Genomic DNA, 20022 nt, shown 5'->3' on the forward strand with positions numbered 1-20022 from the left:
ATTATTATTATTATTATTATTATTATTATTATTATTATTAACATTTTAGTCCCCATCTACTTCAGTTGTTTAAGAGAACACTGAAACGTCGTGAGTAGATTTTGACAGAAATGTTCTTTTTTGCGGTGAACTTTTCCTTTAACGTATTACTGGCGTGTCCTGCTCCGTCCTGAAGGGGGCAGCACTCTGGTGTGGTTACATTTGTTCTCGCTCAAATTACGTGAAGAAGTGCATGGCGGAAGAACAAGACACAGCAGCAGTCACCCTGCAGACCCTGAAACAGACAGAAAGCATGAATGCACGACATTGATCCACAGTGAGTAAACAACAGAAGAAACACAACACACGTTTGGGGGATTAGCGTTTAAAAGCTCTAATTTGACCTTGTGTGCACGTGTTAATGTTTTCACCACAAGGACTCAGTGTCTGTGAACAAGTTGAGACGTGCAGGACAACTTGTACAAAATGCCAATGAGCCTGATTGTGTATTAACTCAAATGATTGTTTCCAGAACGTTAAGGTAACATTAAACTCTGCCCGGATGACTGTGAACAGCTCTCTCGGTCAACTCCGGACCCGTGTCTGAAATCATACATTTTAATGTTGACATGTCAATTCCACATACATACATACATACATACATAATTTTTTTTTTTTTTTCAAGTGTCATGCACCCAAAGGTGGGCTTACCTTCATGGGCTTAAAAGACAATGCTCGCATGACCAACAGAGGCAAGAGAAAGCACGAAGAAAGCAAGACAACTTATGGGTGTTTGTGTCAACGAGATTATATTAGATTCAAACCCACCCCATTACACACAAACACTCTCTTGCATTGGTGGTGAGCATCTGGCAGAAACAGTTACGTATAAAGCTCGTGAAAATATGAAATATAAAATGATTGCCTGCTCTTAATCACATCTAGCGGCCCATTTGTCCCTTCTCTTCTCATCTAGGACATGTCTGCAGGTTGTCTGAGATGGATGCTAAGCCGAACAGTGAGGGTTGCGTGTGGCGGCGGCTCTGGCTACTGGACCCCGGCATCAAGACTTACTATATGCAGCGACAGATCTAACATCATTGCTTCCTCCTGGAGATGGTCTCCATTCTCCACCACTGTGGGAGACACAGGACAGGCTCCTGTGGCGAAGAAAAAAAAGAATCCTCATGGTGACGCCACAGTCGGCGCCGTTGGCCGCAAGATCCCACAGCAGCATATACAGGTGATAAGTGAAGCGGGAGAGAACTTGGGCAAAATGCACCGTGCAGATGTGATCAGAATCATGGACGAGAAGGGGCTCAAGCTGGTGTTGCTCAGTCAAAACAAAGATCCTCCCGTCTACAAGCTGATGAGCGGCAAACAGATCCATGAAGAGCAGCTGAGACTAAGGGAGAAACAGAAAGCAAAAGCAGGTAGGTGGTGTCCCTGCAGAGGTTTATATCAGAACTTCGATTTATACAGAGGTTCTCAACCTGGAGTCAGACATAGTTTCCTGTATTTCAGATCTGTGACTGTCTTACAATAATAAACTGTCTTTATTCTCTCTGCAGCCCCTACGCAAGTGAAAGAGCTCACCTTTTCATCTGGCATCGCAGCTCATGACCTTACTACTAAGCTGAAACAAGTGGAGAGCTGGCTGGAGAAGAAGCACCATGTTAGAATTACTCTGCGATCAGGACGAGGGGCCCCTGCAGTCGACATGGTGAGGAAGAACGTACTTTTCTCAAGGGCAGTAGGGAGATGAGGGATTCATGGTCAAAATCTCGTGCTTCTTTCTGTCATATCTTAAAAGATTTTTTGTTGTGTTTTTTTTTCCCATAGGACACATCTCTGGACCAGATGGTGCAACAAATGGGGATTATGGTAGGATTTGTTTCCAAACCGAAAGTCATACGTGACGGTCAGGCGGCCATGTGCATCCTGCGACCACCTTCAGCAAAAGAACTGTCACAAAAGAACAAGGCCGCAGCTGAGCTGTCAGCCGACTCCAGGTCGAAAACCTCTCAGAACAAACCTGAAAGCAAGACGGACACAACAGAAGAGACTACACAGCAGTGAACTGATGGAAATGAAACATTTTCACACAAAAAACCTTCACAGACTGGTTTTAATTCCTGATTCAGACTTGACTTGTAGAGTGCTGTTTTGGTTTTCAAGAAAGCTCAGGTGTGTTGTAATGACGCATCAAACAAAACAGCCATTAGAGATTAGTCCTCGGACAGTTTCATCTTTGTGAGCCATGTCGAGAGCTACACTGGTACCAAAAAGGTCTTGTGTATGTGCTGAGCTGATGAAGTTGGACTTCAGTTTGACTTTAGCTGTATTCATTTCTCACACATCTGTACTGGTTAGTATCTTAACCAGTCATCTGCTATATAAGCCATGGTGTGTTCTTAAGAATGTAACGTGTCAAGTCATTTTTATAATTTCATGAAGCCCGATATCACTATCTATAAACTATAAACTGTAACCGTTTTATGTCATTTAAAAGCCTGATATTGATCAGGTAATACAACTGGGGCATCTATGTAAAGCCCTTGAGGATCAGCCTTGATAAGCTTGATGATCTTCACAATAATGGGTCGAAATTGTTTGAAAGAGGGAGTCATTCTTGCCATCAACGCTGTGGGAAAGTGTTTCATATGAGATGAAAGTAACAACACCGCATATTTTTTCTCTGCTTTATTCAAGATTCATCTTTATGTTGTCTGTAAAAAATAAAAATAAAAGCAAATTTGGCGTACAGATACATTCACTTGTCACAGATAAACGTGTTTGTTTGACTCAAGTGTCAGTCCCACACTTTATCAACCCCTTTCTCTTCAAACAGCAGAGATACTGTCCTGGAGATTTTTATTTATAAACGAAATTCAATATTTCCCTATACATAAAAAAAGAAATAAAAAAAAAAAAAGAGAGAAAGAACTTAAAAACATAAAACCACCTTAAGGCCCAAAAAAATAAAAATCTTTCCTAGATTGTGTTAGAAAACAAAATGAAACAAAAGCAGCTGAACTAGCATGCACGAACAGCATTTGTCAATATGCCTCGAGTACTTTGTAGGAGGAGAAAGGTTTAACAAAGTGATAGTCCAGGTTGCCGCAGTGAGGGCACTGCTGGACGTTGCTGTACTCGGAGAAATACTGCATCCCGACTCGAACGTCCACCACCGGCTTCCCGCAGTGTTTACAGTTGAGACGAGCCTGAGGACACACACAGGTCAATTACAACATACACGTTAAAGAGTAATTCCACTATTTTTTACACATTTAACTGCTGTTACAGGTCAGACTACTATAATAAAGCCTTTTGTGGCTCCAGAGGAAGGCTGCATGTGATCTGAAAAATGGAGTGATCACAGTCACTCATACCCTTTTCACACTGGCCAAAATACCCAGTTACATCTGGCTTTTGTGTTCAAAGTCAATGTGAATTATGATATCTGGATTTACTCCCTGGTCAATTCTCTCTGCAGTAGTCAGCGGTACATTTCACCTCCAGTTCAGTTCGTCACGGCAGTGGTGTGAACACAGCACCCGGGTGGACACGCTAATTTACTCTCCTTCTCAGTAGCAATGTTGTGACGTGTGTCGATGTTAGCGGCCGTTGGATCGTTAATACCTCTCCATCCGTCTCTTTAAAGCAGCACTCGGACAAAGTTCAGTCTGCACTGATAACAAAAAGAGGCGAGATGTCTCGCTGTTCACAATTTGAATGTTATTGTTTAAGACCAAAACAAGTTTAACGTCTTCCGGATGTAATCTGATGAGGTTTCTTATTCATTTTGCAGCCCTGACTGTAATGGAGTACAGCTCCACCAACTCCTGTGGGAAATATCTAATATCTCTTTAGCTCCTGAATGTTCCACTATGATCATCAGCTAGTTGCTAACTGTGTCTGCCTGCTCTTTGGTGGACAGGTGGCTTACAGGCTGGACACACTGGATGTGTGAGAAAGGCATGTGCGTGCCATTCCATCTTGCTTTTAATTTCGGCGTCCATGTTAACAGGGTTAATGGCGACATCATGTCCGATCGACATCATACCAGCGTTTCACTACAGTTTTAATGTCTGCATCTGTAGAATACGTCACAGACATGAAGAGACACAAAAAGTGAAGAGCAGTTTCTTTTTTCCTGCGCATTCTATCTTCTTCTCCCTCCCGCTTTCTTGCTCTTCCAGCAGGGGTAAATTAAAATCACATCATCATATTTATTGCTAATTATAAAAGTGCAGATCCCACGTAAACAGATGGCGGGCAGGAGCTGTGCTGCAGCAGCAACACAGCCTGTGTGAACACAAACACGCGAGCGAGCAGCAGCAGCAGCAGCAGGTCAGTAACGCAGCAGCCACGCACTACACAAGCATCCAGTGTGGCTGTTACAGCAGGTTTATGAGAGCTTTCCTTTCACTGAAAACAGATGCCTGCTGTGGGCGGAAACAGGTGGATAAGAAAGTCACACCGAATCCAAACAAGAAAAGAAAACCCAAAACAATGAGCTAAAAGACAATAAAACATTCCATTTCACTGAGGGTTAACGGTAGTTATTCCATCAACACGATCAGCCCCTCTCACTCAGTTGTTTGTTTTATTGCTAATCAGGGTTCCTACCTGGCAACACGGGGACGCGGCCAGTATATCGTAGGTGTACATGGTGCCCAGTTGGTGCCAGCTCCCGTCCCAGCGTGACTTGCACTTGATGCAGACGATCTTGTGGACACCTTCTAAACAGTCCACACAGATGGCGTAGAGGTGCATTAACCTGCCTGTTAGAAATGAAAATATATAATTAGGCATTATGTTTGCTAAATAGCAAGTCAGCTTGTCTTTAGGCTAAAATAACAAACTGCTGATCAATTTGTTTGCTCTTTATCAACGACTGGGCCACTGGACAGTCTGACTACGACTGATTATTACAGTGATGCCTGTCACTAGAATTAAACGTTCTCAGCTCTGCACAGCCTCCATGTGGAGGACTCTGCGGCCCAAAAATGCTCGGAAACGGTTGCAAGCCATGTTTTTTAATCCACGCTTTAAACCTCTTAAAACTGAAGTAACGGTGGAAATACAATGATTTCCAAAACTGGTCACAAGAGAGTTTGCGTGTTCTGGTGTGTTTTCAGTGAACTTGTGCTGGAAAACAAGTCCCTCAAAAATTGCTTGGTAAAGCAAACACATTCACTTCCATTTCCATCGCAATCAAAAAAAATCAACCACCGAATAAAGAACAAAAAACAATCTTGAGCAAAAACTTTGCGAGGAGCGTGATTTCACCATCTCTCTTTCCTCTGCATTTATATTCTGCCTGACGCAGAGGTCTGAACACTGGAACCAATAATCCTTTCGCTCTGATGCATATCAAGGACTATACATATCAAAGCTTGTGGGTCAGCACATCAAAGAGGCTCCGTGCAGCCGCTGTGCTAATTCACATTCATGTTGGACGGTGCAGAAGCCAGCAGAAAGCCTTTCATGTCACAGTATGGGCTCACTAACGGATTAACCGGTCATAATTTGTGTATACAGAAAGTAAACAGACACAATTTGAACACTTTTGCCAGGAATTGGATTTATGATTGAGCTAAATAATTGCACCAATAAATATGTCCTGTTTTTTTTTAGTGATTGGAAGCAATCCTGGCAGCTGAGTTCCTGGAGATTTATTCATCTTAGTCTTTTGTGAGTAACATAAAAGGATTAAACCACCGTGTCACAATACAATCGTGTGTCGTTTAATGATAACGTGAATTGAATCTTGAAATGAATGTACAAACTATTAGACATTGTTTTCAAGCTATGTTAGGTTTTTGTAAAACAATCTCACTTCTCATGCCATGATCTTCAAACCCGCTCTGACCTTGGAGGTGGCAGGGGACGTCGTACTCAATCTCGTCGTGGCGCGAGGGGCTGAGAAACAAAGTCCCGTCCACCAGGGGGAACTGTTCGAACACGGGCAGCGCTCGGTGGCACAGCGCACAGTTGACCACGTTCCTCTGGCTCGCACTGAGGGCTGACAGAATAAACCTACAGGACGCAATATGGATGACATATTTGAGACAACATTATTAAAGGGGAATTACAGTTTTTTTTTTTTTTTTTCAAACCTGGGCCCTTTTTTGACATATTTTGGTGTTTAAAGGACACAAAAAGTTTTGGAATTGTTCCAGTATATCGTCTCAGACGGCAGCCGCCACACAGGCTACAACGGCTGGAAAGTAATCCTTAACTGTGTCCACTAAAAGCGATTCTCTGTGCCAGTGAGGAGCTCAGATCGTTATTCTCAACAACATTCTGACAACATCATGGAAAGGATGCCGACAGAGACGAACCTAATCCTGTTTGTTTAGCCAGAAACAGCTGCCTTGTCGTTCTGGGGAAATCCACCAATCTCCATTCATAGAAACACTAATTTTATCATCATATAAACACAATTAATTCAAAGTTGAAAGACTCAGGAAAAAAAACAAAACAACGTCTTGGTTGTCTTTTCACTGTTCCAACAATCAGCAACTCTGTGTTAGATGTCAAACTCTTCCGCCTCTGCAGGCTGTATGTCTGCTGTCTGCCCTCCCTCCTGCTCCTGTCCTGTCCTGATCACTAACTGAGGGTTTATCACTGAGAGAAACCTCTTTTGCATAACATTTCATTAAAATGTAATTCATTGTTGTACAACATATTCAAAATAAGGTTCCCAGTGTTTATTGTCAGACCACTTCAGTACTTATTAACATGAGTTACTTTGGACTCTCTGACTTTTGTACAAAACAAGTTATTTGAATTTGAAATCTTTATTATTTTCTAACATATCAACAAAATGAAGTTGTTGGGGTTTTTTTTGTTGAATGAATGTGCTGCGGAGAGTGTGAAAAAAACAAGATGATTGGTACTACCAGGCTTCCCAGCATGCATTATGTGAGTGCTGCAACTCTCCAGAGACCCCACTGTATGGAAGTTTGAGAAGAATAGACTGGAAGGAAACCTGCTGTGTGTCTTTAACAAATGTTAGGTTAAGTCAGAGTTATTTCTTTTGGATATAATGAACTCAACGTGAGCCATGATGAAGGTCAGTACTGAATGCAGCCCGACCTCACAGCCGTATCACATTGTTTTAGACCAACTTTTGTGCACAAGTGATTCAACCGGCAGTATTTTCACAGTTTCTTTCTTTCAAGGTCGATACCAACTTTCAAACTGAGACAATGTTAAGTTAAAGTCAATCTGTCACGTTTGACGATAAAGTTGTTGAATCATCTTGCATCTTTAGCCTTTAAAACTTATTTTCTCTCATTTTCAGTTTAACATGTTGAAAAACTCGCCTTTGAGATGACATTAAACTAATCAATTTAAAGATCCCATATTTGTGCAAGGTGAGATATAAAGCATCTAGGTGCAATTTCACAAACAAGTAATAATCAAAAAAGAGGTTTGGAACTTAAAAGCATTTAAATATTTTTCGCAGACATCCTCAATAAAAATATGAACTGAGAATATGAACATAGTTTGGGACATTTAAGTTCAGTTTGAGGGCAAAAGAGAAATCACGGTTGAAGTGTTTGACAGTGCACCTGCGCAGCTCTTCTCCCTGGCCTGCCTGGGCGTCGTCCTCCATCCGGACGTGGTAGGTGTTGAGTTTGTGTCGAGGTACGTGGGTGAGGAGCTCCGAGAGGTCCAGCCTCCTCAGGAACTGCACTGGGTGAGTGTGGGTGCCATCGCCCACGCTGCCGGAGGTGAGCCGGTGGTGGAGCGGGAGGGCGAAGGACAGCGGCAGGGGGAGGACGGACCCCGAGTCGAGGTGAGCCCCGCCGCCGGGGGCTCCCATCGAGCAGCCACCGCCCCGACCCAGAGCGCCCCCCCCGATCAGGAGGTGCTTCCTCTGCGGGTCCATGTGGACGGCTGATTTGAGGAACTCTCCAAGCGGACGGGAACCTCGTAGTCCTGCTCCTCCGCCTCCTGGTCCGAGGGCAGCGGTGGGGGAGAAAGGGAAACCAGTTGGAGGAGACTGTCCAGGAGAGTCACAAGGAGACTTCTGAGGGGGCCCCAGACCAAAAGGCCCTCCTGCAGCAAATCCTCCTCCTGCTGCTCCTCTCTCTGAAGAGTTCTGACGGTCCACTGATTGTCTCCGAGGTAACTCCTGACTGGAGGCTCTGTGGGATAGTTTACCTCCTCCTACCGCTCCTCCTGGTAGCTTGCTTTTCTTGGGCTCCTCACAAAGTCCGTCCCCGGCCCCCACAGCCCCTCCAACGGCCCCGTTCCTGCCCGCGCTCCTCTCAGGCGGCTTCTTCTTGCGCTCGTCCTGCATGCGTTTCACCTGATACCAGTCGGTGTCTTTCTTTAGATGGCCCTGGCCGCATCGGCAGGAGCAGAACCTGAAGGCCAGGTCGTAGCCCTTCTTGGTCCACATGTTCTGCCGGCACTGCTTCTCGTTCCAGGACCGCGCTCGCCCAATGCAGTTGAACTGGACGAGGATGGAGCTCTCCCACTCGTAGAAGCACTGCAGATGCATCCAGTTGCCGTACGGGCAGAGCTCGTTGTTGCAGAGCACCCGCTGGTAGTCATCCTTCTCCAGGTCGATGGGACGGGCCAGGCTACAGCCGAGGGGGGTCGCACACTGGCCCTCTGGATCAGTAAAGACAAAAGGAGGGGAGAGAGGATTAAATGTCATGTTCGCATCACAAATTCCCACAAAAGCCTGATTTATTCACATACACGCTGTCCAATAATGGATTAATCCCTTCAGCACTAACAAATTTCACTTCACTTTCGGGTGAAGCGTCATCTCTCAAAGGGATATTCCGGCGTAAATTTAACCCATGGTCTAACACACCCTGACACCGAGTAAGACCCCCCCTCGAGAGATCAAGTTTTCCGACCGCTAGCTTATGTAGTTTTAGCGACCTCAGAAAAGACCGCACGATAACAATGCACTGCAGTCTATGCCTCCAACAAGAAACCGCCATTAAAAAGCCACTCCTAGCAACAAATAATGCTCAGAACAGCACCAAACCTCAGCAACAGTACAAATAGGGTCCCAGCACATAGTTCCAGGCATCAAACAGATGCTAGCTTTGCCGGATTTCTATTGAAAAGACAACACAACTCACCACTCTCCTGCAGCAGCTTGCTCATTGTGGGGAAGCCCTGACGAGTCCATTACTGAGTGCAGTTAGAAATGCTCAATTCCATTCTTTTCCCTGTCAGCTCTCAATAATAAGCAAGACACATATGAACTTTGATTGCATTTCCATGGAGTAATAATCATACATTTTGATCCTTGAGCTGCGGAACTCTACTCTTTTGATGGTGGTTTCTTGGTGGAGGCATAGACTGCAGTGTATTGTTATCGTGCGGTCTTTTCTGAGGTTGCTAAAACTACATAAGCTAGCGGTCAGAAAACTTGATCTCTTGAGGGGGGGTCTTACTCGGTGTCAGGGTGTGTTAGACCATGGATTGAATTTACACCGGAATATCCCTTCAACAGCACAGATTTAACTGAACAACGGAGAAACCAGCCCAAGTTATATTTTCTGCAAGATCCTCGTCATCATCAACTTGATGTGAGGTGAAAAAAAAAAGAAAAAATGTTAACGGAGAGATTCCGGTGTCCTCGCTGCCTCCTCGCCATCGATTTACGAAATTCAACTAGGCCACCGAAGCCTGTGAGCTGCTCTCTATTCAAGCACTGCCAATCAGTCTGGATGTGAATCAAGCAAATGTGGGCACACAGTCTACACAAGAAGTGGCTCATGATAATACACTGTGGGTGTGTGTGGTGGGGGCAGTTTCCTCTTTCCTTTTCCGGTACTGTCAATTCTTTTCTCTCTCTTTCTCTCTAAAGTCACCGCACAGGAGATAAAATATAGTTTCCCATTCATTTTTAGCTTGATGCCTCATGTCATTGGAGAAGTGATGTGTTGAGTCGACACAGAAACCCAGCAATAGGCAACAACTACATAAAGATACTGTCTCCAGAAGGGCAGTATGGATAAAGCACTTAAATTTCTACATCCATCCTTTCTTATGTCCTTGAATGACTATGGCTGTAATTTATATATGTGATGGAAGTTTGCCTTTCTAAATAAAGAGAGAATTATATATATAAAAAAAGATACTGTCTAAGTTGACATCACAACGCACTTTAATATTTTTTATGATCTTATAACATAACAATGGTAACACTTTATCATAATCTTCATTAATAAACGGTAAATATATATAATATATAAGATAGTTTAACTATTTTTGTGTATCTTGACATCACTGCAAATGAGGTAAATAAAGGTTTGAAATGTATAAATGTATAAACCATTTCTAAAATAACTATTTACTAAAGTTTAATTGAAGGTGAAATATTTCAGACTAAACAAATCGGGGCGGCATATCACGTGAGTAGCTAACTGCTACTAAATGTACTTGTTTATGACTGTACCTACTGTTAGCTAGTTAGCTCAATTAGTTGTATTGAATGTATACTATAAAAAAACAAATAGGGGCAGCATATGACCTGAGTTGCTAACTGTATTCTGTTTAAGACTTAGGATACTGTTAGCTCAGTTAGCTATATTGAGCTAAGTTAGCTATATTGGCCTTAAACTCCAAACTCCAGCAGAATATCACTAGAGCAGCTAACTGCTGCTAACTGTAATCTGTTTATGAATGTAGCTTTTAGCTTGTTAGCTCAGTTAGCTATTTTGAACTCATAATCCAAACAAATAGCAGCAGCATATCACCAGAGTCGCTAACTGCTGCTGTACTACTGTATTGTGTTTATGACTGAAGCTACTGTTAGCTTTTTAACGCAGTTAGCCATGCAGCTAGCAGCAGAGTTGATGTTCTCACAGCTAGCACAGGTACTTTGAACCGCTGGGAGAAGGAGGTTTTTAAGGCCTGGGGCTAGCTGGTTAGCATGCTAACTTCAGTAGGTTAACTCTACTTCTATTACTTCACTTTCTGGTGAAACTTTTCCTTAATTTGTGTATGCTTTAAGCTAAAATTCGTACATATTGCAGCTTTAACCATAAATTTACCATTCATTCATACATCATTCAGGTTTATTTTCTGAGTGTATTATTGATTCATCAATTAAATTCTAGTCAACATAATTTTGCTGTCCTACCAAGAGTATCAAACTCAAAGATAACTTGTTTTACTTTCATTTAAGACAAGAAAGAGCAGCATATCTAACATATTTTTACACATATTTATCACAATAACATATTTAAGAGGCTGGAAAAAATGCTTGAAAATGTAAATACCCAAAACAGTTGCTGATTAGTTGTTGTTCTTTTGGGTTAACTTAAGATAGATAGGGGGCACTATGTAGATTTGGAGAAAACATGGAAATATATACAGTATTAATCAGGTAATAATAAATAATACAAACTCATACATATGTATTCCATAACTAAATAAACAAGCTGTTCTCAGAGGAAAATAAGATCCCCAGAATACAGTTAGAAGTGAGAAAGGTGGCAGGGTCCGCCACATATAAACAAAGTAACACGGTATGAAACTGTGTTGTCCTTCAAGGTCAGTTTGTTTATTCAGTTTATTCAGTCATGGAAACAAAATAGTTCATTTATTTGGTTTGTTTAGGTATAAAAACTCAGTCAATGAAGATCTTTCTCTTCTGATAAAATATCAGCCCCAAAACTGCACAGTGCATCTTTAATGATTGACACATTACTGATTTAAACTTAACTTCACTGGAATGTTAACTACAATGACTAAAAAACACACTTTACAGTGCAGCTTTGCTTTTAAAGGTTTACTTGATAAATGTTATAACCATGTTATTAACTATAATGACAAATACACACGTGCATCTTTGCCTTTACAGTTTAATCCATGTTATAATAACGTAATTATACATCTATATTGCGACCTGATAGTACTTATCATAAAATATTGAACCTTTAATATCGAATATACTAACTAATATACCCTAATATTGTGCAATAACCTACACCTGATCTGAGATGCTGTTTTTCCACACAGACGTCCGACTCAAGCCACATTTGTCCCACATTTACAAAGTGCAAGAAGCCAAGCAGGACAACTTTTCCGGGCAGTTGTAAGTCTGTGTTGGCTGAAGTTAAACTTGAGTGCGCAGACAAGCGGTGAAAAGTCAGTATTACCCTTGAGGAAGGCCACAACCAACAACTGTGTGGACGAAGTGCGCGTTAGGAAAAGACAGCTGAGGCCTGCAGAGTAGCCTGCACAATAAACATAACAGTCATCTAGCATTAATGCAGATGTAATGACATTCACATGAGTGTTGCATTGTGCCATTAGCAGTCTCTGAGGCTGCACGTGACAACGAGGGATCTTTTTTTAGTGGGTTATAATCCCTTTCACAACTAGAGGATCTCGTGGCGCCAGCATCCATTCATAAATCTCACACATTTAAAGATGTCTTGCTTATCGTGCACAACTCAAACGTGTTACAACCAAAACTAAAGGCGGTTTACAATAATACACTACCTGTGCTACAATTCGGCTAACATCCGACACACCAAGCAACACCTGTTTCAGCAATATTTAAACTTTTCTCTTACTGTTCTTGCACCAAAACAAACCACAGTGGCCTTTCAAAAAAAAAAAAAAAAAAGAATCTGCGTAAAGCAATCACACGACCAGAGATTCCAGTCTAGGTGAGGACTAGCTCATTGCTGGTTCACAAATACACCCACGGCAAAAACAAAACCACTCTATTCATACAAGGCCTCAAGTCGTGATCGACCATCACAGCCAGTGCGCTCCGATAACAACAGAGCCCTTACATTGACACGTTTTCAAATAGAAGTTTGGTACAGCGGCGGAACGAGGTGGCGGGGGTACAGTGGCGTTTTGCAGCGTCCTAAGTGCACGTAAGTGACAGTCGCACAGACAAGACAGACAGAGCTTCCCCAGGCAGGAAAGGCAGCATCACCAAACTTCTACATCTGCGTCCGTTTCCTCTCTTACCACTCGAGCGCTCGTTTCTGGGTGCAGCAGCAGCCGCGGCCGCGCCTCCTGTTGCGGCCGCACAGGCTCCATTTTCCTGCTCATCTCCGCTACTGTTAGTGCGTTTGCTTTTCTTTCCCTTGTTGTTCTTCTGGTTGGGCATTGTACTGGATTCGGATGTCAGTGTTATTGTCGACCTCTATCAGCGGCTGCTGTCAACGCTGTGGGACATTTCTGTGGACTCCATGTCTGCAGTGTGTTTGCAGTGCTTCTCTCTTTGTGTTGTTGTTGTTTGGCTGTCCTCGTGCACCGACAGAAAGGCTTCGTGCAGCCCTGACAGCACCAGTTAGGAGGAATAAGCTGCTATAACCTTTAAGAGCGAAGGCGTGTCCGTCTCTTGTTTTGATTCCTGCTCCGCTGTTTTCTTCCACCCACTGACGTCACAGGACCCCGCCCCCAGCACTGGCCGTCAGCGAGTTATGCAGCGTTCCCGACGTGTGGGAAAGCTCGGATTTTCCCGCTTCAAGTGGATGTGTTACTATTTTAAACTTTAAAGGTGCACTAAGGAAAAGTTGTACTGTTTGGCTACTTGCACTTTCTAAATATGGAACAAATTTGAAACAGCATCTCAGATCACGTGTCGTTATTGCAGTTTAGTTATTAGTGGTTCAATATTTTAGGGTAAATAGTAACAGATCGCAATATAGATATTTAATAACATTGTTATAGCATTTATCAAGTAAACCTGTAAAAGCAAAGCTGCACTGTAAAGTGTGTTTTTTAGTCATTGTAGTTAACATTCCAATGAAGTAGAGTTCAAATCAATAATATATCAATTATTAAAGGTCCACTGTGTAGTTTTGGGGAATACATTTTGAACAGAAGAGAAAGATCTTCATTAACCAAATATTTTTTTATGTCTAAACAAACTAAATAAACAAACTCTCTTTGTTTTCATGCCTTAAAAGTGAATAAACAAACTGACCTCAAAGGACAATAAATTTCATACTGTGTTACTTTGTTTATATGTGGTGGACCCTGCCACCTTTCTAGCTTCAAACAGTGTTCTGGGGCCTTATTTTCCTTTTGAGAACAGCTTGTTCATTCAGTTAATAATGTAAATATTAAAATTCTGATATTGAATTTCTTCTCTAAATCTATATAGTCCCCCGTTAAAATTGATCAAAAGAAAACTACTCTGCAACCACTCTGGATATTTATTATAGTTACATCTGCAGTCAGGTAGAAATCACCAGAGATTCATAAGATGGATAGACTTAGTCTTCTACTAAGACTAAGCCATTATTTATTTCATATCGTCAAAATAGTTAACATATCAGTTTGAATTAAATGGCAGTTGGTTTGCCTTTCCCAACTCTTGGTACACTCCATATACAACTTATGTAGAGCTACAAAACGATGTGCTGTTGATCAATATATATGCAAATGTGACTGATAAAACTTAATCAGATCAAAATAAATTTAACCTGAAGGTGCCAAATCAGATAGTCCCACTGTACCTGAATGCAGCAGCAGACTCAGCACAAGTTGATAAGAAGTAATCAGTGTCACATACCTGCAGAGAGGCATCAGTGTCTTATTTAGCAGTAATGACAGCACATAGTTCATCAGTCTGGGTGTTGATAGTCCCAGGAATCTCTGTGAAGTAACTGAAGCTCCACATAATAACTGCACCAACAGGTTGTGTCTCAATCTACTGTAAGCAATCAATGCTATTTATATTTAATCTAATACTTTACCTCCAGAGTTTGTGAAAGGTCTGACCCTGAGGCGTTCGGGGCACCAAACTCCACTTGTAAATCTTACAATTTAGAGCACTCCTGTCTGTTACTGTTCAAAACTTGTTTAAAACATTACAGAAGAAATGTATCAAAACAGCAGTTGACTCACATCCAACACACTAAGTAACACCAGTCTAAGTAGTATTACAACTTAATGCGTTTCAAGATAACGAGTCATTAGAAAAAACACGCAGCAGAGCAGGTTCAAGGCTTCAAGTGTAAAGTTTTTATTCCTTGGAGTTCATCCCACAGTAACAGACACCTCTGTTCATTTTGGAATGTGTTATTGCCAATACAAAAAAAGACAGTAATGACGCACGTGAACACATAATGCAAGCATCCCACTAGTTCAGAAATGGCTCATGGTATTGGCACCGCTCTGATCATAATTTTCTCCTCTTGCTAAATGCTGACTTGTACTCAGTTTGCATTCATGTTCAGGACGCCATCTGAACTCACTCCAGTGCAACAACAGCAGGACAATACAAAATGACAGTGATGCAGGCAGCAGGTTTCTTTCTCACGCTTGCTTTTTTAACATGACTAGTCTCTTCTAGGCTACATTTCAGTTTCATTCATAACTAAAACATGATTATGCTCATTCAATTTTCCTGATTTTAACCCAGTTGTGCCACCAACGCCGTTTAGAGCACCATCACACAGTGAGTGAATGGCTTCATGGTTGAGGAAAAAAAAAAAGTCACACAGTTCAAGTCTAGGAGACAATACCTGAAACCTAAAAGATTAAGGTAGGTTGATATGACAGCAGTGAATGTAAAATGGTCTTATGAAACTTGCAGGTGAGGCATGTCAACTGAGTGAATAAGAAATAGTTTGATACTATACAGGCAAAGATTTGTGACGTTTGAGTGGCAAAATTGCATTATTACAATTATCAAATCAATTGTATGATTATAGACAGAATTTTAAATGCAACAAATACATCTTTAAAATGCCTCTTTTCACAATAACAGTTATTACCTTCATTTTGTTATTTTGTTTCAATTGTGCTTTTTCCCCCCAAAATGTTATTATTTCAAAAATGTATTTCCCCTGTGACCTATCAATGCCAGATTTCATGACAAAGTTTTACTAAACCAAGAAGATAAGGATGGAAAGACAAGGTTTGTGATTGGCTGTTAGCTTTGGGTCTGAATGAGTTAACAGCCAATCACATAGCTGGAACTGTCATGGCAAATTCGTTGTCATGAAGAAAAGCACTTTCAATTAAAATGGTCACTTGGAAAAATGGCATTTCGAAATAAATTATACTTCCAGGAAAAGGACATTTTGAAACAGCTGGAATTAAATAATAAATACCAAAATGTTGTTGTTACATTGTCATGTGTGATAAAAGCAAATGGTTTCAATCTAAGTTCAAGAACATTATTTAATAATGTTTGCCTATGTAATTATGTTGGATTTTATTCATATCACTATCTCATTTATGTAATTTCGCCCACTCTTAGCCTCTGTATGTAGCTGGGAGTGCTTGTTAAGGATATGTGGCCACACCTGATCTGCAAGTATCATTTCACCTACAGTTACGGAACAAAGAGTGGTAAAAACAAAACATTTCAAACTAATAAAACTATAAATGCACATCTTGTGTCGCAAGTAAGACACCTACCTTAAGCCACAGGACAATTATTAAACATATTTTGGTCGTGTCGATTTTTGGTCCTGAGAAACATTTGTAAATCCGTCTTCCGCATTTGGCACCAATCACCCTGTAATTACACACTAATAAAAATTGCACGAGAAATACATTCGCCATTTTCTCATTTACTTTTTCTTACGAAAAGGCAAGTTTTGGAGTTTGTTTAGCAGAAAGAAAAAAAAAATCAGTATTGACCACTTATAAAAAGATGGAATAAAAACTACTCTAGGAGATTGCAATGAGTACAAAAAGGTGCAAAAGTCTTTCTTAAAATGCACTTGTTGTTGTAGTTTTTATGAAGGAACTGTTCTTATTTTTCCACAAGCACTGGTCTAATAATGTCTTTTTACAAAGTCCACGAGAGGTAGTATAAATGGCTCATGTAAACGATGAATGGAACTGCCATTTGGTGACACTGTTGGTGGACACACACTACCCTTTGTCTTAAAGCTGCACTAGACTAAATGTGAAAAAACTCAATGCAATACATGATTCTAAGCCAACATGCCACGTGAGGCTGTTGCGGAGAGACTTTTCCTGGTGCAGCTTTAAAAACAAGAATCCATTACTTACTACTAGTATAGGTCAGAGTGTTCCAATTAAAAACCTTTAGAAGAAGTCTGTCAAAGTTGCTAAATGGAGACAGTATCTTGTTCTGTGCATCCTTTATCCTGACTCTGATACCACCAGGAGAGGCATTTGGTTGTGATAGTATTCCTATACTGTACTTTTTCCAGAAATCAACAATGAAATCAACGTTTTGTACAAATTATTACATTCCTGATTTGTGCGTTTATAGTCTTACAAGTGTATCAAAATGACATGTCAGACCCGTGGTTGAAAAAACAGCATCGCCTGAGAAAGACAGAACTTTTCCTTGTTGTTATGTGGCATTAATCAACCCCTGATTAATCTAAAATATTCTGAAATACCCCTGTGTGATTCTGCCTGACACAGTGAAATCAAGTGAAATCATAAGCAGACATGCCTGCTGGGTCCGTATGTGTACTGTTTGATCTAATCATCTCGGTCGTTATGTTGGAAAATACTGGAAACTTGGAAACGTCAAATACTGAGCCTTACTGTACATGAAGGAAGAGAACTGAAAACAGAAGCTCAGTGATAGAAGCTCAGTATTTGGAAGGACTTGGTATGACCCACAGCTGCTCGGAGCCCATCCAGTCCCCAACTTTGGCCTCATCCTTGGAGCAGGACAACTTCGACGTCATCGTGGACGCCTTGTAGAAGCATCTCGCCTTGGTAGTTGACAATATTCTTTCTCTTGGCTGCCCTCAGGGTGCCCACCAACGCCTCGAAGATGTTGGCGCAACGGTCGTCATTGAATAAGACTCCAAACTTCACGGTGACTTGGCCGTCAGCATCTGCAAATTTTTTTTTTTTTAAAAGTGGCACATATTGAGTCAGTTAGATGAAGAGTAGATGCCCGTTTTTATTTTTTATTTTTTTACTCAATGATGTCTTGAAGTTGCTTATTTCTTCCAACCAACTGTCCAGAATCTAAAGATTTTATGCAGTGATATACCACTGAGAAAAGCAACACACGCTGACATTTTAGAAGTCTTTAAAATTGTCAACAGATTGTGAAGAAATTACACATTTGATGTTGTGACGTATTGTCTGGCAGGGATATCTACTGATTTTAGCATGCTAACCAGCCCAAAGCTCCTGTGCTAGCAGCGTAAACGCCAACACTTCTTGCATATTGCACCCAAAACAATAGAGTATCCATTTTTGCCGGTCAGCAATCGACCAATTGTTTCAACACTAGGGGGCCTTGCAGTAATTTTGCATTCAATTGGTTGGCCAGCTGTAGTAGTGTAGTTGTTGGAAATTCCCCATGATCGTAAATGCAACATTAGAGTGCTAAAAGCTAGATGCCTTAAAAACAAACAAACAAAAAAAAAACTGATCAAAGTCCAATAACTGCATGAGAAACCAAAAGAGACACAGTTGGACAGAGAGACCTCCTTTGCTTTATAAGTAAATACAGGTTAAATGGATCTAAATACCTGTGTTCAAATCGGTAAGAAGTGAATGATCATATCTACTTTTGAGAGCTTGAATGCACCATTCCTGCTGTGGTACACCTGAGCCCTGAGATATAGAGGCTCAATTTCTGTACAGTGTCTGTACACCTTGAAACAGTGTAATCTGGTAGTCTATTTATGTTTTCATGAGCTAGATCATCACGTGATTGCATGTTTACTGTTCATCAGAATTCATGTCATGACCAGGACAGGTGTCAGTTTTGTCATGCACGCACTTCAAGATTAAAGAATAACACCATCTTCCAAAACCAAATCGTAGCATGAACTCACTTTTACTGCCGAGACGCTGAATCTCCTGCACCAGCAGTTCGACTTCATGAGCGACGTTCATTGTTGCTAGAAGGGAAGACAAAATCAAGACATGAATACACCCTAACAAAATCTACTTAATTCTTTCAAAGAGTCAAGTACATTGAGTTATAGTAATCCTGATGCCACATAACCAAACTCCGGTCAAAATTGTGTCATTTTCTTGTTCTGTTACTTCAAGGAAAAACGCAACAGCGTTCGTGGTGCAACGATATTGCAGGTATTTGGGTGGGAACATGAATTCCATTGCTGCTTAGCGAGGAACTGTATGCCGAATTTCTAACAAAAAAGCCCGTATGTCGGAAAAATTATGAACTTTTATTCCTCCTCACGATTACATTTGATTATCAGCAACGCAATTCTAATTTTGACAGATTGTTAAAGGGAATTCGGGGACTGAGATTCTCTCTCCTACAGGAAAGAGGGTGTTGTGGCTATTACGCTAATACAAATGCCATTTTTACTGGTCAAATATACACACGCACGAACAATACATTTGATAGGATTGGGATAAAATCGATTGTACAGCGTCCACATCAACGTAACAAGCTGCAACACGAACAGGGCGGACAATGCGGAAGTGGGATATTAGCACTCCATGCTAGCCATAGTAAAGCACAAATCCTTGTAATTCCTCCATTTCAGTGATGTGTAGTCGCCCTTAAATTTGGCTTGATATTCGCCATGCAGACATGTTTATATAACTTCAGATACAATAGAAAATATTCCAATGAGCAGCAGATATGAGCTCGCCGGCATCTTTAGCTAGGTCGTAGCGTTAAATGATGAGGGAGGAGGACCGAGCGCTTCCAGACGGCTGCACGGATTGAGTATGCGGCGGCAAAACGGACTAATAAAAAAGCGAACACAAAACCAGGTTGAATGTAACACTAACACATACCGGTTTAGCTTTTAATTCTTCTTGATTGCAAATAGCTGACAGGCGACTTACTGTTGAATCGGCTGCTGTGGAGAATGTCGCTGCGTTCAGTGTCCGCTCGGAAGTTACCGTTTTATGCGACTTTAAAACACAAGCGACCCAAGTGTACGGATTAAGACGATTTTATGTACTGGGAACAGAGGGTTTGATAGATATTGCATACAAGCTTTAATTCATTCTCTCATTCGTGTTGTGTATGATAATTTAAAGACAAGGAGAAAAATCTTTAAACACCGAACTGAAAATGTGACATTTGTAGGAAAAGATTGCAAGTATATGAGCAGCATTTGTTGTATAGCT

At 41.3% G+C, this 20022-nt stretch overlaps 3 protein-coding genes across 11 annotated transcripts; 1 reads left to right on the forward strand and 2 right to left on the reverse strand.

Annotated features, from left to right (window-relative positions):
- Nucleotides 1–187: 187 nt before the first annotated feature.
- On the forward strand, nt 188–2751 carry mtif3 (mitochondrial translational initiation factor 3). Of its 3 annotated transcripts, none has more exons than XM_030404844.1 (5): nt 188–316; nt 956–1412; nt 1551–1702; nt 1822–2059; nt 2340–2751. In XM_030404844.1, exons 2-4 carry the CDS (start codon nt 959–961, stop codon nt 2056–2058), a joined length of 843 nt encoding a protein of 280 aa, XP_030260704.1. In that variant the 5' UTR covers nt 188–316; nt 956–958; the 3' UTR covers nt 2059; nt 2340–2751. The 3 variants fall into 3 exon arrangements, with proteins under 3 accessions (XP_030260704.1, XP_030260703.1, XP_030260705.1); XM_030404845.1 differs by adding an exon at nt 665–840 and having other exon boundaries at nt 224–316; nt 1822–2751; XM_030404843.1 differs by having other exon boundaries at nt 1822–2751.
- On the reverse strand, nt 2668–13392 carry heca (hdc homolog, cell cycle regulator). 6 transcript variants are annotated; one of them, XM_030404839.1, is made up of 5 exons: nt 12964–13392; nt 7566–8616; nt 5858–6024; nt 4612–4766; nt 2668–3203 (listed from the first exon to the last, which is right to left on the reverse strand). In XM_030404839.1, the coding sequence occupies exons 1-5, from the start codon at nt 13103–13105 to the stop codon at nt 3039–3041; spliced, it is 1680 nt and encodes a 559-aa protein (XP_030260699.1). In that variant the 5' UTR covers nt 13106–13392; the 3' UTR covers nt 2668–3038. The 6 variants fall into 6 exon arrangements, with proteins under 6 accessions (XP_030260699.1, XP_030260697.1, XP_030260698.1 ...); XM_030404837.1 differs by having other exon boundaries at nt 5825–6024; XM_030404838.1 differs by having other exon boundaries at nt 7566–8622.
- Nucleotides 13393–14947: 1555 nt separating this feature from the next.
- On the reverse strand, nt 14948–19809 carry abracl (ABRA C-terminal like). 2 transcript variants are annotated; one of them, XM_030405884.1, is made up of 3 exons: nt 19735–19809; nt 18744–18809; nt 14948–17786 (listed from the first exon to the last, which is right to left on the reverse strand). In XM_030405884.1, exons 2-3 carry the CDS (start codon nt 18802–18804, stop codon nt 17602–17604), a joined length of 246 nt encoding a protein of 81 aa, XP_030261744.1. In that variant the 5' UTR covers nt 18805–18809; nt 19735–19809; the 3' UTR covers nt 14948–17601. The 2 variants fall into 2 exon arrangements, with proteins under 2 accessions (XP_030261744.1, XP_030261745.1); XM_030405885.1 differs by having other exon boundaries at nt 19684–19774.
- Nucleotides 19810–20022: the final 213 nt, after the last annotated feature.

This window comes from Sparus aurata, chromosome 22, assembly GCF_900880675.1.
Source record: "Sparus aurata chromosome 22, fSpaAur1.1, whole genome shotgun sequence".
Taxonomy (NCBI): Eukaryota; Metazoa; Chordata; class Actinopteri; order Spariformes; family Sparidae; genus Sparus; species Sparus aurata.